The sequence below is a fragment of the Candida margitis genome, assembly GCF_024628925.1.
Source record: "Candida margitis strain CBS 14175 chromosome Unknown scaffold1, whole genome shotgun sequence".
Classification (NCBI taxonomy): domain Eukaryota; kingdom Fungi; phylum Ascomycota; class Pichiomycetes; order Serinales; family Debaryomycetaceae; genus Lodderomyces; species Lodderomyces margitis.
Window position 1 is genome coordinate 310,217 of NW_026261901.1, and position 21,070 is coordinate 331,286.

The following is a 21,070-nucleotide window of genomic DNA, read 5'->3' on the forward strand; positions in this document are numbered from 1 at the left end:
ATTTTTAGTCCATCATAAGACCAAACAGCTTTTACACCCTTCTCTCCTCCACAACAAGCCATGTCGAAAGAAGATTTCCAAATCAAGCCAGAGAGTGTGACTCCCTCCAACAACACCTCAGAATGGCCCCTTTTGTTGAAGAACTACGACAAGTTACTTGTTAGATCCGGTCACTACACCCCCATCCCAGCTGGTTCTTCACCAAACAGCAGAGACCTCAGATCTTATGTTTCATCAGGTGTTATCAACTTGGACAAACCATCCAACCCTTCGTCACACGAAGTTGTCGCTTGGATTAAAAGGATATTGAGAGTTGAGAAGACTGGTCATTCCGGTACTCTTGATCCTAAAGTTACCGGATGTTTGATTGTTTGTATTGACCGTGCTACTAGATTGGTCAAATCGCAACAAGGTGCAGGTAAAGAGTATGTCTGTATTGTTAGATTGCACGAACAGTTGAAAGACCCAAAGGAGTTGAATAGAGCGTTGGAAAATTTGACTGGTGCTTTGTTTCAAAGACCACCTTTGATCTCTGCTGTCAAGAGACAATTGAGAGTTAGAACTGTTTACGATTCCAAGTTGGTTGAGTTTGACAACAAGAGAGGATTGGGTGTGTTTTGGGCCTCTTGTGAAGCTGGTACTTATATGAGAACTTTGTGTGTTCATTTGGGTATGTTGTTGGGTGTTGGTGGTCATATGCAAGAATTGCGTCGTGTACGTTCAGGTGCCATGAGCGAACAGGACAATTTGGTCACCTTGCATGATGTTTTGGATGCTCAATACGTTTATGACAACACTAGAGATGAATCGTACTTGAGGAAAATCATTCAACCATTGGAAACTTTATTAGTTGGTTACAAGAGAATAGTAGTTAAGGACTCAGCTGTCAATTCAGTATGTTATGGTGCCAAGTTGATGATACCCGGTTTATTGAGATACGAAGAAGGTATTGAATTGTACGATGAAGTTGTTTTAATCACCACCAAAGGAGAGGCCATTGCCATTGGTATTGCCCAAATGACCACTGTCGATTTACAAGGTTGTGACCACGGTGTTGTTGCTAAAGTCAAGAGATGTATTATGGAAAGAGACACCTATCCAAGAAGATGGGGTTTGGGACCAGTTGCCCAAAAGAAGAAACAATTGAAGGCCGATGGTAAATTGGATAAATATGGTAGAGTCAATGAAAATACACCTGAAACTTGGAAGAAAGAATATAATGATTTGGATGAACAGCCAGCACCAGCCATTCCTGAATCCAAATTGGTTGCTCCTGAACCTCAATTACCTAAAAAGACCTTGATTGAAGAAGTCGAAGTCAAGACTGAAGTTGAAGACTCTGATAAGAAGGAAAAGAAAGAAAAGAAGGAAAAGAAGGAAAAGAAGGAAAAGAAAGACAAGAAGGAAAAGAAGGAGAAAAAGAGGAAAGCTGAGGATGGTGCTGAAGAAAAAAGCGAAAAGAAGAAAAAATCTAAAAAGGAATAAAAGCTTTTAAGGCCCCCCCTCCTCCCCACTTTGTATATTACTGATTAAATATTAAAAAAAAAAAAAGTAACATCATTTGAGAAGCGATAGCTGTCTCATGCATTATTCATCTCTACATCCTGCTTTTCTTCTGCTTGCAGTTGCGCCAAACTTTGAAAAGTTGGATCGTAAATCACATTCTCCGCCAACATCGCATACCTTGGAGCCAATAATTTATAAAATCTCTCCAATTGAACTTTTTCCATATCCACTTGACTATGCAAACCATTACTCTCGTGTACTTGCATCAAACTGCGTAATAAAAACACTCGACAAGAATCGACTGATTCAGATATAGACACTTGCACCTTTTTACCCAGTGGCATTTCAACCACATCTGATTTCGATTTGGGAAGCAAGTCCAAACATCGTTTAATCACCTTGTTTGTTTCAGTTGTGCCTGAAATTTTAAATACCAAAGCATATGAAATTAAAAAGTAAATGAAATAAAAAGTTGTTTTATCGCCAATCTTCACCAACATCAGTTTCAACTCATTTGCAGCAAAATCCGGTGGTAAATCTTTAAGCACCCTCATGATGATCTCCACCGTTATTTTTAAAAGCTTATTGGTATTAACAAAACTAGATTGAAATTGATCAGCTTTAACAGGTACTTTGCTAGCCAATGCAAACTCATCAGAAAGGGTATTTCTAATACCACTAAATTTTTCAACTGCTTGTTTTGATTCTTCCGTTTCTTCTTTCAGTATAATTTCAGTAATTTCATAATCCAAAAGGATGATTAAATGGAATGTCGAATAAATATACAATTCACTAAACTTTCCCAGGGGAGAAACTGCATTTCCACCAAGTCCGTTAGACATTTGCTGCAATGAGATGGTTGGTTCATCGGCAACTATACTTGTCCAGTTTCTCACTTTCAAGTAATAGAACTTGGCGGCCTGAATATCACCTCGGCTGTGATAATACATGGCAACCATGTAATTAATGTAGGGGAAAAGGGGCGTAAACATGGTAATTTCTTCTCGATTAAAGCCTTTATTGTTGGCATTCATAAACTCATTCAAGGAAGCGATTTTTGAATTATCGTCAATGAATGATTGCCATTGCTGGTAATACTGTATTAAATACTTGTAGTACCGCAACTTCAAATTACGCTTCCTCGCCTCATATGCAGTGAGGTACTTGGCTAAGCTCTTGTTCAATTTAAGATTCTCTTGAGCATCACCAATGAGTTTAAGTGCCTTGGTAAAACAAACCTTGGATTGATCTCCCATTGAGTGCAAATAAGCAACACCACTCAAGAAATACAACATGATATTAAAGTCCAGCACAGGCAACCATGGAACCACGAAATCAAATTCTATATCTGATTCGCCTTTAACATGAAATTTGATATCGCCATGAACCAGCCATTGGTTCCAGTTCGATTTAGTACCATCATTAAAGAGTTCCATAAGCATTCTAAGAAGATGCTTGACCTCGGAAGTGCTGTTCAAGTTCATATTTGCAAGCAATTTCGTCATCAAGACATACGCCACAAAGGGTTGCGAATCCTTTGTGGTGTCTACCCCTTTTAGAAATTCCACAGCTATGTCGGGATCACCACGGTAATTTTGCAATCCTGCAACATAAACTAACGCTATTTTCTTGATAGTTGGATGTAATTTGGGCGCTTTGATTAACCGCTGTAGATTAACCAAAGCCAACGTGACATCCGATGCTAATAGGTACTTTATCCTTGCTAGCTGCAAGCAACTCGCAAGTAAATGATATCCAGCGTCTTCATAATGTGCTACTCTTCCCAAAACAAACCCATCTACCATTGTAACATTATAATTTTCATAGATTTCAATCTTTAACAAATCGCAGAAAAACCCAAGCTCAATTAATGAATGGTCTCTGCAAACACTCAGCGCTGTAGTCGCGTAAGCTTCTGCCAAATCAATGCTCTCTGTTTCATGTAAGTACAATACTGCTAGCTTGTAGTATATTGAAACTAGTTGGTGCGGAGTCAACTCTTTTTTGTACGTTTTAGTAAGTATTAACAAGCACTTGATAGCTGCTTTTATAAACTTGTGGTAGTCTAGCACACTTTGTGAAGACTTTCCGGAAACCAAAGATCCATGGGCTTTGCTGACTAATTCTTGAGATGTCTGTACGAAGTATGCAATTTTCAAATTGGGGTGTGTCAAGCTTTCAGATAGAAAGTGCTCCACTTGCTGCTTTGAGTATGGCACCATCTCAAACCGAAGCTTTCCCGGTAGTTTCAAGTCAGCATGGGTATCCGTTTGTGGTTGATTATTGAAGCTCTTTACATTAATTTGTGGCTTCATAAAGCCAGCATCAAAGCTTCCAAGGCGTTTTCTCTCAGTAGAATACGTGGGTCTATAGGAATCAGCCCTCGAATGAACAGGTTCGGGCTTGAATTTTTTATTAGGCGGTTCCGATCCTTCATGGGCCCAAGTTCGAGGCTTGTGTGTTTTATATCCTTTATTTTCTTCCTCGCGTGACAGACGAGGTTTGGTATGTAAATTATTTCCTGAATAGCTTTGGCTCTTTCCGGACGCATAAGCATCATTAATAGGAACCCATCGTTCACCCTTCAGAAGGTCTTGGCGACCAAATCTCTGATATTCGTGAACCGTATTCATACTTGGTTCTTTAGCTTTATATGGTGGCTTTTCAGCTGGACTGTTACTGCTATAGTCTAATGAGCCCGGCTTCGCCAGTTTGTTTAAATTAGCTTTCTTAATAAAACTCTCTGTTGAGGTAACAAAAGTTTGCTTTCTTGGTCCAGTTGAAGAAGGACCGGTGGCCTGTGCTTTCTTCTTCAAAGTTGCGTGCTCAAAACCGCCTTCAGTCGGTTTGCTCCGATTTTTTTGAAATGGTGTATTCGTGAAGCTTTCTTTTGTTTTATCTAGCGCTTTTTCATATTGCTTAAAGTGTTTGCTCTCTGTTGACCTAGTAAATGAAGAGCTGTCGACTAGTTTGGAATGTAGGTCATGCCCTGATGCATGTAGAAAGTTGTTAGGTGGTGAACGGAATGATGTATCTTCTTTCTTTTTGTTTTCTAAAGTTTCAGTTCGTGTACCCAGTGAGATACTTGCAAGGTTATTCCAAGGGATTTTTCCTCGCATATTGGCTGATGCTTGGACGGACGAAGTGGAAGTGGCTCCTGTCGGTTTATTATTTGTCGTTTCCACTGGCTTAATCTTAAAACGTTCCAACTGGCCACTCATTGAACTGCACATCGCAATATCTTCAGTTCTTGCGGAATGGCCATTCTTTAGAATCTCGGCAGCGGCTTCTTTCTCTGTTAAAGTTGCTTGAGTTCCAGCTTTGGGAAGAGCACCGTACTTTGAAAGCTTTCTTCGTATTTCATTCTTTGTTTCTCCCCCTTTCGTTTGAGTCTCAACATGGTTGCTTGGTGGTGTGCCGTCGTCATCTTCACTTCTTACATTGGGTAGTTCTTTTTGCAGCATTTGTGGTTTTGGAGGTGACAACGGTAGTTTACGAGAACCCTCGATCGCGTGATCATTTGATGCAGTGTTCTCTTTATATTGCAGTGTCAGCACATGTCTAGACTCCGCTAGTTCTTTCAAGGGTTGTATTAAATCCTCTCCTCTACCTTTACCTGCATCTGTATCAGGCCCTTCGTATGGTGCTGACGCTTCCTCCAGGTACTGATCAAACTTGGGATAGCCTAAAGAGTTTCCCTCGTTAAAATGCTGTGTGTTTGATTCAGTCCCATTATATTCCCTGTAATAGCTGCCATTCTCTTTCAGCTTTGGCTCTTCTTGCAATTGGTTCAAGAGCTTTAAAGTTGAATTGCTTTCAGATTGTTGTTCCAACCCATTAAGTCCACGCAGTACAAGCGAGTACATATCATTAATGTCGTTTGTAAGTGCGCTATTATTTGGTATATAGGGCTTGAATATCGAGGCTATCTTCTTGCGTGCCATCTCAGCTTACGCTTTCGTCAAGGATGACTGTGTCTTTGGTATTACCTGTACTATATACGATGGTGATGTGTACTCGTCTTTCACATATCACGTCTCGTTTTCTTATGTTTTTTTTTTACAACCACATTTTTACCTCATGCGGCAAAAGCTAGAGAAGGAATAACTGTATCAGTCTATTGAATATATTACAAAGTTGAAGTTATATACATATACATGTACGTTGCTAAAGAGGTCCAGAAACATGACACGCTATTTTTTAGCATGCTGGCTACTTAACCGATCAAAGTCCTCTTCTAGCCTCTTTCGAACCATCCTCTCTTCAGCCAATTCCTGTTCGTAGAAATCTTGCATTTCACTCACAATCTTCTTGAACTCACTCCTTAATATGCCATTACTTACGCCACTTGCAGATGTTGCTCCACCTCGCGACGCTACGGACAGGATTTGACTTGTTGTATCATCTTCATCGCTGGTTCCTGAGTTTTTACCCACCTGTGGAGATGAAAAATCTGCACTACTGTGTTTCAACGAGGTTGCAGCTGAAGAACGTTTAGACACGCCAATGTTGTCAACCTTTAGCAAATTGAGCTCTTTACGTAGTTTAGTTATTTCTTTATTTTTGCTCTCAAGGGAAGTTGCGTGAATGGGTGAAATTGAACCGGACACAGAGCTTCGACAAGAATCTGAGTCAAAGATTCCCTTGTTCTTTTCCAACTTTTCAATTCTTTTCCTATAATCTTGAATAAGTTTTGATGAGCTGATTCTTGAAAGCTCGTATTCTTTGGCCAAGTATTGATAAGAGAACTTCAAATCGGTCAAGGCGGTTCTATACTCGGCAAGAGTTTTGCTTGAGTCTGTGGAAGGTGATGAAGTAAACAGCTTTTCAGTCATAGAATTGTTAGCAATCACAGTAGTATCTTCTGTTAACTGTGAAGTCGCCGGTTTCAAAAGTACAGCATCAATGCTATGCTGCATCCAACTGAGCTTGACTGCGACATCATCGTCATCTGTGGGAGGTGGAGCAAGTGTAACATTTCTTTGAGCAGCGATACTAGCAATGTGTGCACAGAGTGACTCAAAAAGTTTGGGGGATGAGTGGCTTTGTTTGGTGGGCGACGAAGTCGTTGAAGATGGTAATTTGCCCACTTGATCTTCTGACAAGGTTTCGGTGCTCTGGTCTTCTTCATCAAGACGGCTACGTTTCACATCTTCAATATATCCTAGAAGCATACACGACAAGTTGTGGTTGTTGACTTTTTGTCTTGCGTCATCCAATTCTTTGTTGTTGGAAATTAGTTGGCTTTGCAAAGATGAAACCGTTTTAATTACCCTTATTAAAGTTTCCGAATCCACATTGTCCTTGTACACCACTTCATTGATAAATTGCTGAGACACAGCTATCTTTGAAAGCAAGTATTGTTGTAGTTCTTGCTTTTCCTCAACTTTCTGTTTTAGTTTCTCTATTTCATGTAAAGGTAGAACAGATTCGTTGCCGAGCTGGTCTGAATCAAAGGCTGCATTCTCAATCAAGATCTTCAAATTCATGTAATTGGGCTTGTTTGATTGTAAAAACATGTCAAGGCTATAATTTTCAGCCTCATCGTCATCGGTGGATGTTGGTGTGGACGATAAGCTAGGGATGTTGATCAACGAAGGGTATAACGCAGCACTCGCCTGTAAATGATTATTGAATGAGTCTTGAGACCGAAACGAGTCGTGAAACAAAGATGGTGATGGCCCATTAGGGTTGGCATCAGCTGCCACGTTCAACGAAGACCTGTACTGCTCTTGTAACTGAAACTTTACAAGATCCTGAGTCGTATTTGTAAGGTTATAATGACTTGCTGAATCGTTATGTGTTTGCTTGAACGGGGACTCCTGGTTGAATGCTTGGGTGTCTATCATTTTCGTTGTATTTATAAGGACGTTGATCGTGAGAGCTTACTGATGCATGAAATGGTTCAATTGAACTGAAAATTGTAACGCAGTGTGTTGAGACAAAATATTTGCTATTCTTTGTTTTTGACTTTCGTGTTTGTATCTATAGCAATTAAGTGGGGGAGTAGTTTCAGAAACCAGTGACTTGTCGACTTATTGACTTATTGACTTCAGATTTAGAAGAATTTGAAGTTTAAATCTCTAAAGGTGAAGAAGTTACGTGAAATTAAGAATAAAATAAAATAAAAAAACTAAATTGATTATGTAGAGTTAGGTAAGTAAATATAAGTAAATATAAATAAATAAAAGATTAAAGACTAAGACTTACAACTGACAACAAAGAACGAGAAAAGAAGAAGGAAAAAATTTCAAAAATATCTTCAAATATCTTTTGTGACAGTCGTGTCCATGAGGTCAAAACAGAAGAAAAAGAAAGTAAAGAATTGTCTTGCACAATTTTCAAGACGTGTTTGTGTTTTCAAAAGTATTGTTTAATAAGACTGAACCTAACATCTCTCCAGTTCTTCCTATTGTCTTATAATACTCTGATGACAATAAAACAAGATATAAAAGAATTCTTCTTTGGTTCACGCGTAAGTCCCTCTTGGTTTTTATATTTTTTTCACAATGGAAAGAACAATTGTTCATAGCAAGTCTAGAACCCAAACATAACTGAGCCGAGTTCCCCTTTTTCTTTTCTTTTCTTTTCTTTTTCTTTTTTATTAATTTTTCCCATACGAGAAGGCAAATGTCAGGAGGTAATGAAGGTGCGTTATCTAAAACCTTGAGTGTATCTCACACTGCAGGTACGTCTGTGATACAGGAATAAGGTGGGCGAGTAACACGTTTAAACAGTAATCAGCTAAAGGAGCTGCGCCTCAACTTGCCACAGTTCCAGCAAGAGTAGTTCCTAACCATCGTAAATCCCAGATTGTTGTGGAGTTACAATAAAGTTCAAGTACAATGCCATGAGCTACCATTGCCAGAACCAGATAAAAAAAAATAAAAGAAAATAAAACAACTACAGATAAAACTATATAGAGAGCACAGCGCCACGCAAGCTTTCAGATGCCAGACCTACTATCTCAACAACCATTCACTAAAATTTTACAGAAAAATGAAAATTCCTTTAGATTTGTTACGTTTAATGTAAACGGTGTCAAGACAATTTTTAATTACCATCCGTGGAACAAAATCAACAATGATTTCAATACAATGTTTGATTTGCTACAAGCAGACGTAATTACACTCCAGGAATTAAAACTAACGGAACAATCTTTGAGCACCTTGAAAAATATTGGCCATTTAAAAGATTATCGGTCCTTCATAAGTCTACCGACAAAAAAAAAGGGATATAGTGGCGTTGGACTTTTTGTGCGTATCCCCCAAACGCCAATACAAAGAAAGTATCTAACTGTTGTCAAGGCTGAAGAAGGACTTACGGGTTGGTTATCGGATAAAAGTGGGAAATCATATCGGTTGCAAGATAGTAATATTGGGGGGTATACAGATATTGATGAAAAACTGGGTTTAGATCTAGACAGCGAAGGACGATGCGTTGTTATTGAATTGATAAATAACTGTGTGGTTTTCGCGTTATACTGCCCCGCAAACTCACTGGGAACAGAAGACGGTGAAATTTTCAGGCTACGATTTCTACTGCACTTGTTGAAACGGTGTCACAATTTGAAATTCAACCATGGTAAAGATGTCATTATTATGGGTGATATCAATGTGTGTCTTGATTTGATTGACAGTGCTGAGGGCATCAATGATAGATTAGCAACAAATCAAATCACCGATATATCTGATGGATGCTCGTTTGAAATTGCCAACTACGATGAATGCTGCAAGTTTAAAAAATCGAGACGTGCTCGCGAATTAATGAATGATTACGTTATACGATCAATGGTTCAAGAGAGAACAGATGCATCTATGGGAGATAATTTCCTATATGACACCACGAGGTACATCCAAGGAAGAAGAAGAAAAATGTATACGGTGTGGAACACCTTGACCAGTTCAAGACAAATCAATTACGGTTCAAGAATAGATTTGATTTTATGCAGCTCACAGAATATGGTCAATTGTGTCTCAAATGCAGATATCTGGCCATTCATACTAGGCAGTGATCATTGTCCCGTTTTCACTGATTTTGATCCATGGAATGAAGGTTCAGCAACAGAGGAAATGAACTTGAATGAGAATAACAAGCTTCTTTTTGAGGCCAAATACCACTTTAAATTAAACAAAATGAGAGATATTTCAACGTTATTTGGTGCTGGTAAAAAGAGATCAGTGCAGTCAGATACCGAAACCTCCTCTGGTGTAGATATCACGTCTCTGGAAAAACTGGCAACTCCCGAATCACAATCAAAGGCAGGTGCTGGTATTGCTGCTACAAAGAGACCCAAGTTAGTCTATACGAGTAGAAAAATAGCCGCAAAAGACAGTAAGCCTAGAGCAATAAACGACTACTTTAGCTAGACAAAAATATCCCTCCTCCTCTTCTTTTTTCTTTCGAAAACATTCATTGGCATTTTGTTATTAAAATTTCTATAAAATAACCTTACAACTAAGACTTTCGGAATTCACTCAACACCGGATATATAGCCTCAAAAGCAGCATAGATTTCCTCTCTCTGTTTCGCACCCGTCAACACAATTTTCCCAGAAACGAAAATCAAAAGCACAATTTTAGGCTTCACCATTCTATAAATCAAACCAGGAAACAACTCAGGCTCATATGAAGAGAAAGTACCATGCGAGAATGCCAACCCTTCCAACCTGATGGGAAACTTGACATCACATGAACCAACAATGTTTTGAATCTTAAAGTCGGTAAACTTTGCATTGAATCCCAATTTTTGAATAATACGAGCATATTTTCTCGAGGCCAATTTAGAATCGTCTTCCGACTTGGCACCAGTAACAACCATTTTACCACTAGCAAAAATCAAAGCTGTTGTTTTGGGATCTCTTATCCTCATAATAACAGCAGCAAAACGCTTCGGATTGTACTCGGCATTACGAGCGTGCAACGCAATTGTTTTCAAGTCCAACCGGCAATCTAGATTGACAGTGGCAACTATATTTTGTAAAGTAGGAACAATTCCTGACGTGGCACCATCATCCTCCTGTTGCTTTGACTCGATTATATCAGCACTCTTTTCCTTCTTGACTGTAGTGTTGGTTCCATTAGCATTAAAGTCCTTGTTGTCATTCTCGTCAAGACCTTCTTCGCCATCTATACCTTTAGGAAATAAAATGGAATTTGGAGCGGTAAATACTTTAGCTTGAGCAGCTGTTTGTGGCAACTTTAATGAATCCATGATTGTAGCTTGTTATTTGTGTAAATGCAAAAAGTATAAAAATCTGTGTGTGCTTGTGTGTATATATGTTGTGCGTTAACGCTTGCGTGAAATGGTGCAAAGTTAAAAAAGAAAAAGCCTAATATCTGATATTTGAGATGAACAAGTGAATGTATCCCAAATGCTTAATGAAAAGATAAAAAATAATAATGATAGTAGAAATGTAAAATGAATTTTAATATAATACAAAAGGGTGTGAAACTAATTTAGTAAAATACCCTCTTCCCTTTTTTTTTCCGTGAAAACTACCCCTGACAATGATTTGTTCGGTGCCCCCTATTGATTCTTTTAGTGAGTGAAACCTAAATCAAAATGCAAGACAATAGTGTTGGTGGAAATTAAGGATGATTTAATAATAATATGAACTCCTATAAAAACACACCCCAAATAAGTTAATACTGGAGATTTGATTTTGAGTAATGGGGGTTTATTATACGCAGGATCGCGAAATGAGACTAAAATATTTTTTCGAACGAAAAAGAAAGCAAAAAAAAAAGTGGGAAAAATCCGCTCCTATTTATACTTCTACATATTAGCCGGGTAACTGATGAGCAAACATATAATGCATTGATGCAGACTTTATCATTAGTGGCAAAAAAATAAAAAAGAAAGAAAAAAAGATAAAAAGGAATACAATTGTCATAAAATAAAAATAAAAAAAAAATAAAAAGAAATGAAATGAAAGTTGCGATATGACTTTTTAACGTTATGTAGAAGGTGTTGGTGATGTTCATAGCCACTGACTTGGACTTTAGTGTGTTCATCCAAAATTGAGTGTTTCTTTTGGTTGACATATACTGGACTTTTCTCGGTGCGCTCTTGCACCTTTTTGTTGCTGGGCCTGCATGACTCAAAGTATATATCTCGTTACCGGATTCATTAACGCTCTTTAAGGAGCTTATTTCTCTTTTCCCGTTTCTTCAACCTCTCCACCTTCTTTAGGTGCATCTTTGCTGCCAACTTTTCATGTCTCTCTTTCTCAGCCTTTATTTCACGTCTTCTCTTTAAATCATCGATCTTTTGTTTTTTAAGTGACTCCTTCTCTTCCTTCAACTCCTTCAATCTCTCTTTGTACTGTTGCTCCTGCAACTTCTTCATCTCTCGTTCCTTGAATGAACTCTTTTTAGACACTCCCAATGTTTTCACCCTAAATGCATCCTTTTTTATCTTCCAATCCTTTCCATTAACTCTTGACCCCTCACCCTTGTCCTTTGGAGCAAGAGGATCAATATACCTCTTCGGTATATCTTTGTACTCTAAGTTTGAAGTTGAACTCATACTATTTGGCAGGGATAAACTGAGAGGAAAAGAGATGAGATATTTTACCTTTCTGTTTTTTTCTTTTTCGTTTCGAGATAAAAAAAAAAGTGTGACACTTGTGTGTCACTTTTTATTCTTCCACGACAGTAATTGATAAACTATGTAATGTCAACAAATGTAAGCTCATAAATCACTCATCATAAACAGTGCTTTGCTTATCAATCATCAAGGTTGCAGTCCTGGTCCATTTTCTCGACCTCGTGAACTTACTGAATCCATCTCTGTATCGAGGATGTTCCCACTTTGAGTCGTAATACACCCAACCATCTTTTGATTTAGATTTGTTAAACTCATTGTCCAACTTCCAGTCGTCTTCTATCCATTCCCATTGGTATGAATATATGTCATTTTCAAAAATAGGAAAAGGAAAGTTTTCCTTGTGAACGGTGATTGGAGGTGCCGGTTGCAGTGTTTTTTCGTAGCAGAAATTAGACCTCTCACTGGGGTAAAGCAACGATGACCACCCCAAACCGAGCCATCGTCTTTCATTTTCCAAAATCTCAAACACAACAGTCTGTTTCAATTGAGTTGGGGAAACCATCTTTTTTTTCAAGATTTTGAAATTAGACAATGTAGGTGCTGCAACACTCTTGTCTTCGATGTCACTCGTTGCAGGTGTTTGAACCCTTGAAACTTCTTGGTAATCGCTTGGATCGTATTTTTTGGTCACTTTTACATCCAAGCCAGTGATGTATACAACGACAAGTCTAAGGTATATTGATCTCCAAAGCAACTGTCTGATGGCATACGCATGAGGGCTATGGAATGTTAAGGCAAATAAGCCCGAATACCACAAGAATTTTTGAGGAGGTATTATTGTCTTTACCAAAAACCAATATACTGGTGACAACAAGAGTGTGACGACGAATAACCTCGTATAATTTGTAACCGTGAAGGGAAATTTTTTGATTGGCCTAAAAACCATTTCAAATCGTATTGTGATATTATGCAACGTATACAATACCTCTTCGATTGTAGGCTTTTCATCATACTTTGAATCATAGACAATTGAGCTGATCAGCCACACTATACTGGCAAACGTCAATGCCAAAATAATGGGAAGCACAACGTGGCTAACCATATTCCAATACATCACAACACACGAATAGACAGCCAATATCAAAAAGTTGCGGTAGTGATCCTCATTGGTCCATGTTATTGTCTCTAGCACACCATCTATTAATAGAATGTAAGGAAAGATCTGTGATAGTGCAGTTGCTAAAACCGGCGAGTCGGTCAATAATTTGCTGGTGGGTGTTGATGTCAACAATTTAGTCTCACTAGGTTCAAATGTGGCTCTTAGGTGGTGTGAAAATTCTGGCATTGTTGTTACTGTTTCTGTGATTACACATGTAATGGAGTTGATTTTGAAAGAGAAAGTTGTGTGTTCAAATGATTTTCAAGCTTGGGGTAATGTTGAAGGAAAAAAATAAAATAAAATATAATTGCGAGGTACAATACCTTAATTAACATGTGAAAAAGAAAAAAAATAGAAAACTATATAAATTATTTTGAACGGAATAGGATACTTTACTGGGTTGGTGTGAGACTGGTTCACTTAACATAGATATGCTGAGCAACTATAGGCTATATGTGGGTTAGAAAGGTATGTGTAAAGGGTATAAATGAATTCAACTCTCTATCAAACCGAGCATACAAATTTTTTAATTTTTTGCAGCAATTTATTAGGAAATAATCTTGTTTTACAAAATGAAGACAAATCTACTTGGTATCTTTTAGGTAATTTTGTAAAACATAGATTGGTTTAAGTGATAGAAAGCTGCAATCCATCTGCTGAAGGACTTAGATTACGACCCGCCCTCAAAGATAGAAGTAATTTGTGAAAAATGCCTTTGAAAATGTGGGAAAACCACATCCACTTTGTTCTGCTGAGCTCAAAGTTATTTCCTCTCGATGTGTGAGATATGTTCTATGTCTCAAAACGAGAGGAATAAGTTGTCATTATTGAAGGATCATGAAAATATAAAAATGTCTGTCTGTCGGGATATAAGGTTTTTGTCTGTCTGGTTTTAGTCTATTATTCGCGAAAGTTGGCGAAACCAAAACAAACAAAACAGTGAGTTCCTTAATGGAAACAATCGATATGAGATAAGGATTAAGCAAGTTGATACCTCTTGATTGTGCGGGTTTAGATCAATCTCTTCAAATTTTACATGAATTGCGCATCAGACACATTCCCCGACATTTTTGCGGACATTTCTTCAGACACATTCCCCGACAGCAAAATGGTCACTCAATTCACGTTGTCGAAGACTCCCATGCTCTGAGCTCTATTTTGAATTTAACCAATTGAAGTAATTCGTATAGATGTTGCTTTGGACTGGAAAATATGGAGGCAGTGTCGAAGAAAGTGAATCTGCATTCATGAAGCTTATCCTGACCTTTGAATACGCTCGACTCGCGTTGCTATGACCAGCCCACTTCAATGATTTTGCAAAGCAAAGATACTACATATCACTCACTACTCACTCTGTGCGTGCTGTAAATTCATGTTCGTCTAACTCTACTTAAGATAGTGCTTTCCCTTGAAGGTGATACAAACCTTCATATCGACATATTTCCTAAACAATTTTACATTTGGGAATGTCTGTCTGATTTTTCACATCAAAAGACTGTCTGATGTATTGAATAAAAGACTGTCTGATTTTGCCGATTCAAACCTGCCCATAGTAAAACTCAAGCTGAACATAGTATCTCAACAATGTCATTCGTCAATGAGCGTATACCTGCCCTTTCAGGACTAAATACAAATAAAAATATCGTGCCATACGGCCAAGTGGCCCAAGCTAGTTTGTTTACAAATTGCACTTTCAAGGGATATTGACAACACCATGTAGAAAGTCCACTGTGTTTGGCATTCCTCTGTTTGCCACCATGAGAATTAAAATTTGCTGCAATTTTTTCTTCACCATGTTTGTGTCATTTTCTTTAAGGTTCTATACTGGTGGCAATTTACCAAAAAGGAAATTGCGCCGCAGCATCTCATTACAAACGAAGTTTTAAATTTTTCAATATTTAAGGAGAAAGAACTTCCATTTAATTTTGCAGTTAGAATACAACTAATTCAGTTTATAACTATAGAGATAGAATGGCGTACAATAGATCCAATAAGAGCAAATACAACAAGAAAAGGGGTCACTCAGCTACACCCAAGAGAGGCGCTAAAGTTGCAAAACCTCAAAAACAGCAATACAGAAAGTATTATCATCAACAACCATCAAAAAGATTTGTATACGTCGAAGAGCCGGACAGTGAGGGAGATGAAAGTGAAGACGTTGAAGTAGAAGAAGAAGATGTTCCAGTGTACGGTTATGATGACGAAGATGACGTAAGTGAAGAGTCTTCTTCAAGTGAAGAAGATTCCGAAGGCGACTCCGACTCCGACTCCTCCTCAGAAGAAGAGGAAGAAGTATACGACTTCGAACTTAGACCCCAATACTATGATGAGGGAGGTAATTCCGAAAATGATATCGACTTTATTGATGCTAGCGATGTTGAGTTGGAGTCAGATGGTAATGAGTATTATGTTGGTTTGGATGACAAATTGGTGAGTGCAGACGATGTTGGAGTACCTGAAGTTCACGACTTGAATGATGAGATTGTTGCTTACTACGATGATGAGGAAGTAAGCACAAGCAGCTCAGACTCAGACTCAGACTCAGACTCAGACTCGGACTCTGAAGAAGCCAGTGATTCCGAGGACGATGTTGAAGCAATTGTACACCTTGTTGAGCAAGACGAGAGTTCTGAAAGTGAAGACTCAGAAAGTGACGATGAAGTCATCGGATACTTGGTCGATACCAATAAGTTGAATGAAAAATTGCTCCTTGAAGGTATTAGACAGGAATTTGAGGAAAACTTGGTCAGTCCTGATGAATACGAGTCAAATGACGAAGATTCAGAATTGGGTTCTGAGCCCGAATACATCGAGGTTGACAGTGACGATTCCTCAGACGAAGAGGGAGCAACTGTTTACAAGAGTTTACCATGCACTGAATGCGACTGTGAAGAAGATGAAGATGAAGAGGAGGATGACGATGATGATGACTTGCAAGTAATTAGAGACGATGATAACAAGTTTGAAGTTGTGGATTTGTCTGAAGATTTGGCCAACAGTCAAGACTACCAATTGGAGGAGTTAGATGACGGTTCATACAAATTGAATGTCAGATTCCCATCATTGGTTAGAGATGAATTAAAAATTGAATTTCTCAAGAATGAAAACGAGTTGGTCATTAAAGGAAAGTTGAATTTCAATGGTGCCGAAACTGAAGATGAGGATGAAGTTGCTGATGTAACTGAATTAACTCCAGCAGAGTTTATCAGTTATGCCTTGGATGAAGATGACGACGAAGAAGATGATGAATATGACTATGCTGATCCAGAGGATGTTTCTGAAGAGGAGTACTCGGGGGATGAAGATTCTTTAGTAGCTAGTGGCAAGGAAAAAGCCAGAGCTGAGAAGGCCAAGAGAGATTTTATATTGGCACAGATTGAAGAATTAGAGAAGCAAAATGACTACAATGAAGAATCTGACGACGATTACGAATTTGGCAATGATGCTGAAGACACTGGTGACTTTGAAGGTTTGTATGAAGACGAAGAGGAGGACTCAGAGGAGGACTCAGAAGAAGACTCAGAAGAAGACTCAGAAGATGATTCAGAGGAATCGGAATCTTCCGAAGATGAAAATGACGATGTCGAAGACGAAGAGCTACAAGAAGATGCAGAAGATCTCATTAACGAGTTTAAGAATCAAGAAGTATTCTTCGAAAAACATTTTCAGTTTGACAAAGTAATCAAATTCAACAAAATCAAGGCCAAGTTTGTTGGTGATGATGAATTGGAATTGATAATACCAAGCAAGGATGTTACCGTTGAGGCTGACAATTCTTTTGCCATTACTGTTGATCCATCCGATGACGATGAAGAAAGCAGCACTACTGAGGAAATAGATGGAAATGTTCCAGTATTGCGTGATTTGGATGAGCTTTTGGAAGCTGTTGAAGCAGCTTAGTGGACATTCAGAAGATCTAACTTTTATTTCGGTGTTGATTTCAATTTATATACACATTTAGATGTAATATTAAGTTTCATTGTTTTGTTTATAAAGTCCACGTAAATTTGCTTTTCTTCTCTTTTTTTGCAACAGTTTTCATCAACCAACCCTTTGGGCTCTTCCATCAGCTATGTTCAAGAATAGAAAAGAGAAGCAGGTACTATATGAAACCTTGGCGGGAGTTCAAGACATCAGCACGTTACCTGCAACAAGTTTGAACTTATATTCCAGTTATAATCATGGTTTAGATTCGGGAAAAGAGAACTACACCACTTTCGATATTTTCATTGCCCATGTTTTCAAGATTTTGCTTACTTATATTATCTTTGTTTACATGAGGTTGTTTGACATACATGAGCTAATCTTGCACTCAGTTGAATTGCTCCGTATTTTGCGTTTGGATATTAGGTATTTAATTCACGATTACGTCAAGATTCTTTCACTGCTGTACTTTCAAAACTTGTTAACCGAAGTACTGTTCTACTGGTACGTTGTCACTTCAATACCGGGTCTTTTCTGGAAAGTATTCAACCCATGGTCAGGCACTCCCATTGGATTAGACAAATTTTTGCAACATATACCCAAAACCAACACACCGTCCTCACTTTGTTTAATTTTGCACTACCACCCACCATTATTGAAACTCCCACCAGATATCCCTCAACCGTATTTGGACTCTGATAGGAAGATTCAAGTGCCACAGAAAAAGGATGTGCAATATGCCATTGCAATCAGAAGTGAGTACTTTGCTCAGTACCAAGCTCATGTTGCTTCTGAGAGGGTAAGATTGTTACGAGAGATGGGTCGGTTCATCACTTGGTGTTGCTTGGTTCCGTCTATTGAGAGTTTAACCATTGTTGAAAAAAAGGCAATCTGCTGGGAAGAGGAAGCCGATTATATTGATTCCGTGAAAAATGCGATTTTGGTAGAGTTGGTTGCCTTGAGCAACACTTGTGAGCCAGAGGAGTTGGCTAAACTTAAACTGCTTTTACCACAAATCGTTCTTGTAAACAAATTCTCCAAAGCAATGTATACCATAAATGAGAATGAAATTCAGTCGCGAGAAGCCACACATCAAGAAGTCACTTTGGATGAAATAATCACTTCATATCAAGATCAACGAAAGCTCACTGTCGTCTTATGCGATTCTCGTGTGAGAACCACAAATTACAAACTTGTGACATCAAAACCTGATGATTTAAAGGCTGATGATCCCGAGTTTAACAATCAATTTCCACCTACGCCCGAGTACATCATTGCACCTAGAAACACCCGCGGGATGAATCACCTGCTTGAAGGATATGCCTGTATCGATGAAGATCCAAATATGCTGAATATGGCCGTTGTGCACTTTTTACACCTCAAATTCGGCTTTGCATTCTTTTCAAGAGCGCTTTATCACTATGCTTTGGAGAAACATTATGCACCACCAACCAAGGAAGAGCCCCTAGCTAATAGCACTTTTATGAATTAGGCCGTTGTGGGGGGGGGGGGGGGGGTCTTTCGAGCTGTAGCTACAATTAAACATGTTGCAAAAAGAAGAAAAAGANCCTGCGAGCTGTAGCTACAATTAAACATGTTGCAAAAAGAAGAAAAAGAAAAGTTTGTGTTTTGCATGACATGTTCTCGCTATGTTTTACCGTTTTCGTCATGTATAGTCTATATATTGTATTGCGCTGTGCTGTGTTGTCTTGTTCCTTTTTTTTTCTGGCTGAGAAGATAAAAGAAAAAAAAGTGTTATTTAGTGCGCGCCATAAATTCGAGCAAAGCTTTATATGTTTCTGACACACTTACATCTATTGGAAACTACCAACAAGAGCTATCGATAACTAGTATCACCAACCTACTACGTGACTATATTTCTGAAGATATTACAGCCCTCTTGGCACTACGTGTTAAATATGAAACAATGTCTCGGAAGATTATATAGTATCTACCTAGCCACGCCCAAGTTGTACCAATGTTCCAACAATAAACAACTAATCAACAAGTACATCCAGACACACGGCAGCAACTACACTTATATACGACGTTTCACTACCTTTCAACGACTAAATCAAGAAATAAAGGGTAAACCCACGTCAAATCCAAAGAATATCAACAGCAATACTGATGTTAAAGGCACGAAGCAAACCGAGCAATCAAAACCAGCAAGTGGCAGCAGCACTGACGCTGCCTCCAATACCAGGCCAAGTCTCAACCTATTGCACAATGAGTTGAGCAACTCTATAGTACCAGGCGAGGCCAAGGTGATACCCGAAGGTTCATGCAAAGAAGATTTCTTAACTGAGATATTTGACAATTTAGAACCATACATTGACACATATGAGGTGTTCACACGACTTACCGAGGCAGGTTTCACAGAAGCCCAAGCTGACCTGATTATTAAATTACTTATATATCAATTAAACTCGAAACTATCAAAGTTGTCTACGATATATGCCCAAAAGTATGAGATGGAGAGTGAACAATATTTATTTGAAAGTGCTCAACAGGAAATCTTGGTTGATATAACTCGCAGCAGAGAACAGCATATCAATGAGCTAATCACATTGGTTAACATCTTGGAACGTGATTTCAACATCATCTCCGACGAATTAAATAATGACAATTTAAAACTCCGCAATGATTCGCAAGTGGCTATTCATGAGCAAAAATCAGAAAATACATTGAATGTCAAGAAATTATTTTTACGAATCCAGGAGACGAACCATAAGATTACAACTGAATTGGATTCGGCAATTAGATCGGAAATCGAAAGTTTGCGATGGTATTTGTCGCGTTGGGGGTTGATTACATTGTTGGTATCGCTATTTCTTGCCAGTTTGATCTTTTTCAGTAACAAATCCAAGAATGAAAAGAATGAGGCCAAGAAGGAGTTTGTCCCCTTGGTTATTCGCGAACCTAGTGAGTATGACGAGGATGATTATCATACGGACTTGGATAGATCGAGTGTAGAGTAATTTTATTTAATGTAGGAATATAAATGAGTAGAAGAAAAATTAGAACCGATTTTAAAACGATTGCTTCAAACAAAAAATGCCTTCTTTTCTAGCAATTGCCTTCTTTTCTTCTTGAAAGTACATCTATATCGTTGAAGATAAGCACATTACACTCAACCAACGAGCACAATTACTAAGCTACTATTGCCATCAACATGTCTGAAAGCTGTGAAACAGACGTATCGCAAACATGTAAAGCCAAAGCATGCGCAATTCAAGATTGCCTTCTACGTAATGGATACAATGAGTCGAAATGCACCACTTACATCGACGATCTATATAAATGTTGCAAGGAATTCTACGAAGAACATGGCTCTGATGCTAAAAGCGTTTGCTGTCCCAAATTCAATCTACTACAATTGAAATTGCAACAACGGTCATTAGGAAAGATCGATGCCAATATGATCAAACAAGGTAGAGCATAGTCAGCAATAGGACATGCACACACGCACAGACACACACTATACATATAAATACTCCCTCAATACACGGAAAAAGTACTTCCCACTCTATACATGATATTACAAAAATGTATGTTTAGAACCGCGTAGTCAATCCATCTAAGCAAAACAAATAGACACGAACAAAACAAGGCTGGTAAAAACATTCGATTTATGGCCTTAACCCGAGCACGAAAATAATCACATAGTGATTGTAGTTAATATGTAGAAGAAAATACCATATAAACCGTGACTCTAATGGGCGCCAATAATTAAAGACATTGATGAAGAAGAAAAAAGAAGAGAAGTGTGAAAGAGGTTTGAAATTTTTTTCCTCTCCTTTTTTATTCGCGAGAACGTCTCTGGATGGGTGTGAGATGAGAAAACGAATTGTCAATTGCACACGACCTTTTGGATATCAAAGCGTTGCAGAGTGAATGAACCAGCTCTCTACACCACACAGCTCAACT

At 38.4% G+C, this 21,070-nt stretch overlaps 11 protein-coding genes across 11 annotated transcripts; 6 read left to right on the forward strand and 5 right to left on the reverse strand. All coding sequences in view use genetic code 12, as the record gives it.

The window, feature by feature from the left end:
- Positions 1-60: 60 nt before the first annotated feature.
- On the forward strand, positions 61-1,485 carry CANMA_004771 (pseudouridine synthase; the record flags this gene model as incomplete). The annotated part of the gene is made up of 1 exon (XM_051817081.1): positions 61-1,485. The coding sequence occupies one exon, from the start codon at positions 61-63 to the stop codon at positions 1,483-1,485; it is 1,425 nt and encodes a 474-aa protein (XP_051669537.1).
- Positions 1,486-1,580: 95 nt separating this feature from the next.
- On the reverse strand, positions 1,581-5,450 carry CANMA_004772 (uncharacterized protein; the record flags this gene model as incomplete). Its single annotated transcript, XM_051817082.1, has 1 exon — positions 1,581-5,450. The coding sequence occupies one exon, from the start codon at positions 5,448-5,450 to the stop codon at positions 1,581-1,583; it is 3,870 nt and encodes a 1,289-aa protein (XP_051669538.1).
- A 249-nt stretch (positions 5,451-5,699) lies between these two features.
- Positions 5,700-7,355, reverse strand: PEA2 (Pea2p; the record flags this gene model as incomplete). Its single annotated transcript, XM_051817083.1, has 1 exon — positions 5,700-7,355. One exon carries the CDS (start codon positions 7,353-7,355, stop codon positions 5,700-5,702), a length of 1,656 nt encoding a protein of 551 aa, XP_051669539.1.
- Positions 7,356-8,456: 1,101 nt separating this feature from the next.
- APN2 (DNA-(apurinic or apyrimidinic site) lyase) lies at positions 8,457-9,875 on the forward strand (the record flags this gene model as incomplete). Its single annotated transcript, XM_051817084.1, has 1 exon — positions 8,457-9,875. The coding sequence occupies one exon, from the start codon at positions 8,457-8,459 to the stop codon at positions 9,873-9,875; it is 1,419 nt and encodes a 472-aa protein (XP_051669540.1).
- An 88-nt stretch (positions 9,876-9,963) lies between these two features.
- TBP1 (TATA-binding protein) lies at positions 9,964-10,719 on the reverse strand (the record flags this gene model as incomplete). Its single annotated transcript, XM_051817085.1, has 1 exon — positions 9,964-10,719. The coding sequence occupies one exon, from the start codon at positions 10,717-10,719 to the stop codon at positions 9,964-9,966; it is 756 nt and encodes a 251-aa protein (XP_051669541.1).
- A 918-nt stretch (positions 10,720-11,637) lies between these two features.
- Positions 11,638-12,036, reverse strand: CANMA_004776 (uncharacterized protein; the record flags this gene model as incomplete). The annotated part of the gene is made up of 1 exon (XM_051817086.1): positions 11,638-12,036. One exon carries the CDS (start codon positions 12,034-12,036, stop codon positions 11,638-11,640), a length of 399 nt encoding a protein of 132 aa, XP_051669542.1.
- A 172-nt stretch (positions 12,037-12,208) lies between these two features.
- On the reverse strand, positions 12,209-13,402 carry CANMA_004777 (uncharacterized protein; the record flags this gene model as incomplete). Its single annotated transcript, XM_051817087.1, has 1 exon — positions 12,209-13,402. One exon carries the CDS (start codon positions 13,400-13,402, stop codon positions 12,209-12,211), a length of 1,194 nt encoding a protein of 397 aa, XP_051669543.1.
- Positions 13,403-15,187: 1,785 nt separating this feature from the next.
- On the forward strand, positions 15,188-17,116 carry CANMA_004778 (uncharacterized protein; the record flags this gene model as incomplete). Its single annotated transcript, XM_051817088.1, has 1 exon — positions 15,188-17,116. The coding sequence occupies one exon, from the start codon at positions 15,188-15,190 to the stop codon at positions 17,114-17,116; it is 1,929 nt and encodes a 642-aa protein (XP_051669544.1).
- A 172-nt stretch (positions 17,117-17,288) lies between these two features.
- On the forward strand, positions 17,289-18,632 carry CANMA_004779 (uncharacterized protein; the record flags this gene model as incomplete). The annotated part of the gene is made up of 1 exon (XM_051817089.1): positions 17,289-18,632. The coding sequence occupies one exon, from the start codon at positions 17,289-17,291 to the stop codon at positions 18,630-18,632; it is 1,344 nt and encodes a 447-aa protein (XP_051669545.1).
- Positions 18,633-19,059: 427 nt separating this feature from the next.
- Positions 19,060-20,121, forward strand: CANMA_004780 (uncharacterized protein; the record flags this gene model as incomplete). The annotated part of the gene is made up of 1 exon (XM_051817090.1): positions 19,060-20,121. The coding sequence occupies one exon, from the start codon at positions 19,060-19,062 to the stop codon at positions 20,119-20,121; it is 1,062 nt and encodes a 353-aa protein (XP_051669546.1).
- Positions 20,122-20,315: 194 nt separating this feature from the next.
- On the forward strand, positions 20,316-20,585 carry CANMA_004781 (uncharacterized protein; the record flags this gene model as incomplete). The annotated part of the gene is made up of 1 exon (XM_051817091.1): positions 20,316-20,585. One exon carries the CDS (start codon positions 20,316-20,318, stop codon positions 20,583-20,585), a length of 270 nt encoding a protein of 89 aa, XP_051669547.1.
- Between the last annotated feature and the right edge of the window lie 485 nt (positions 20,586-21,070).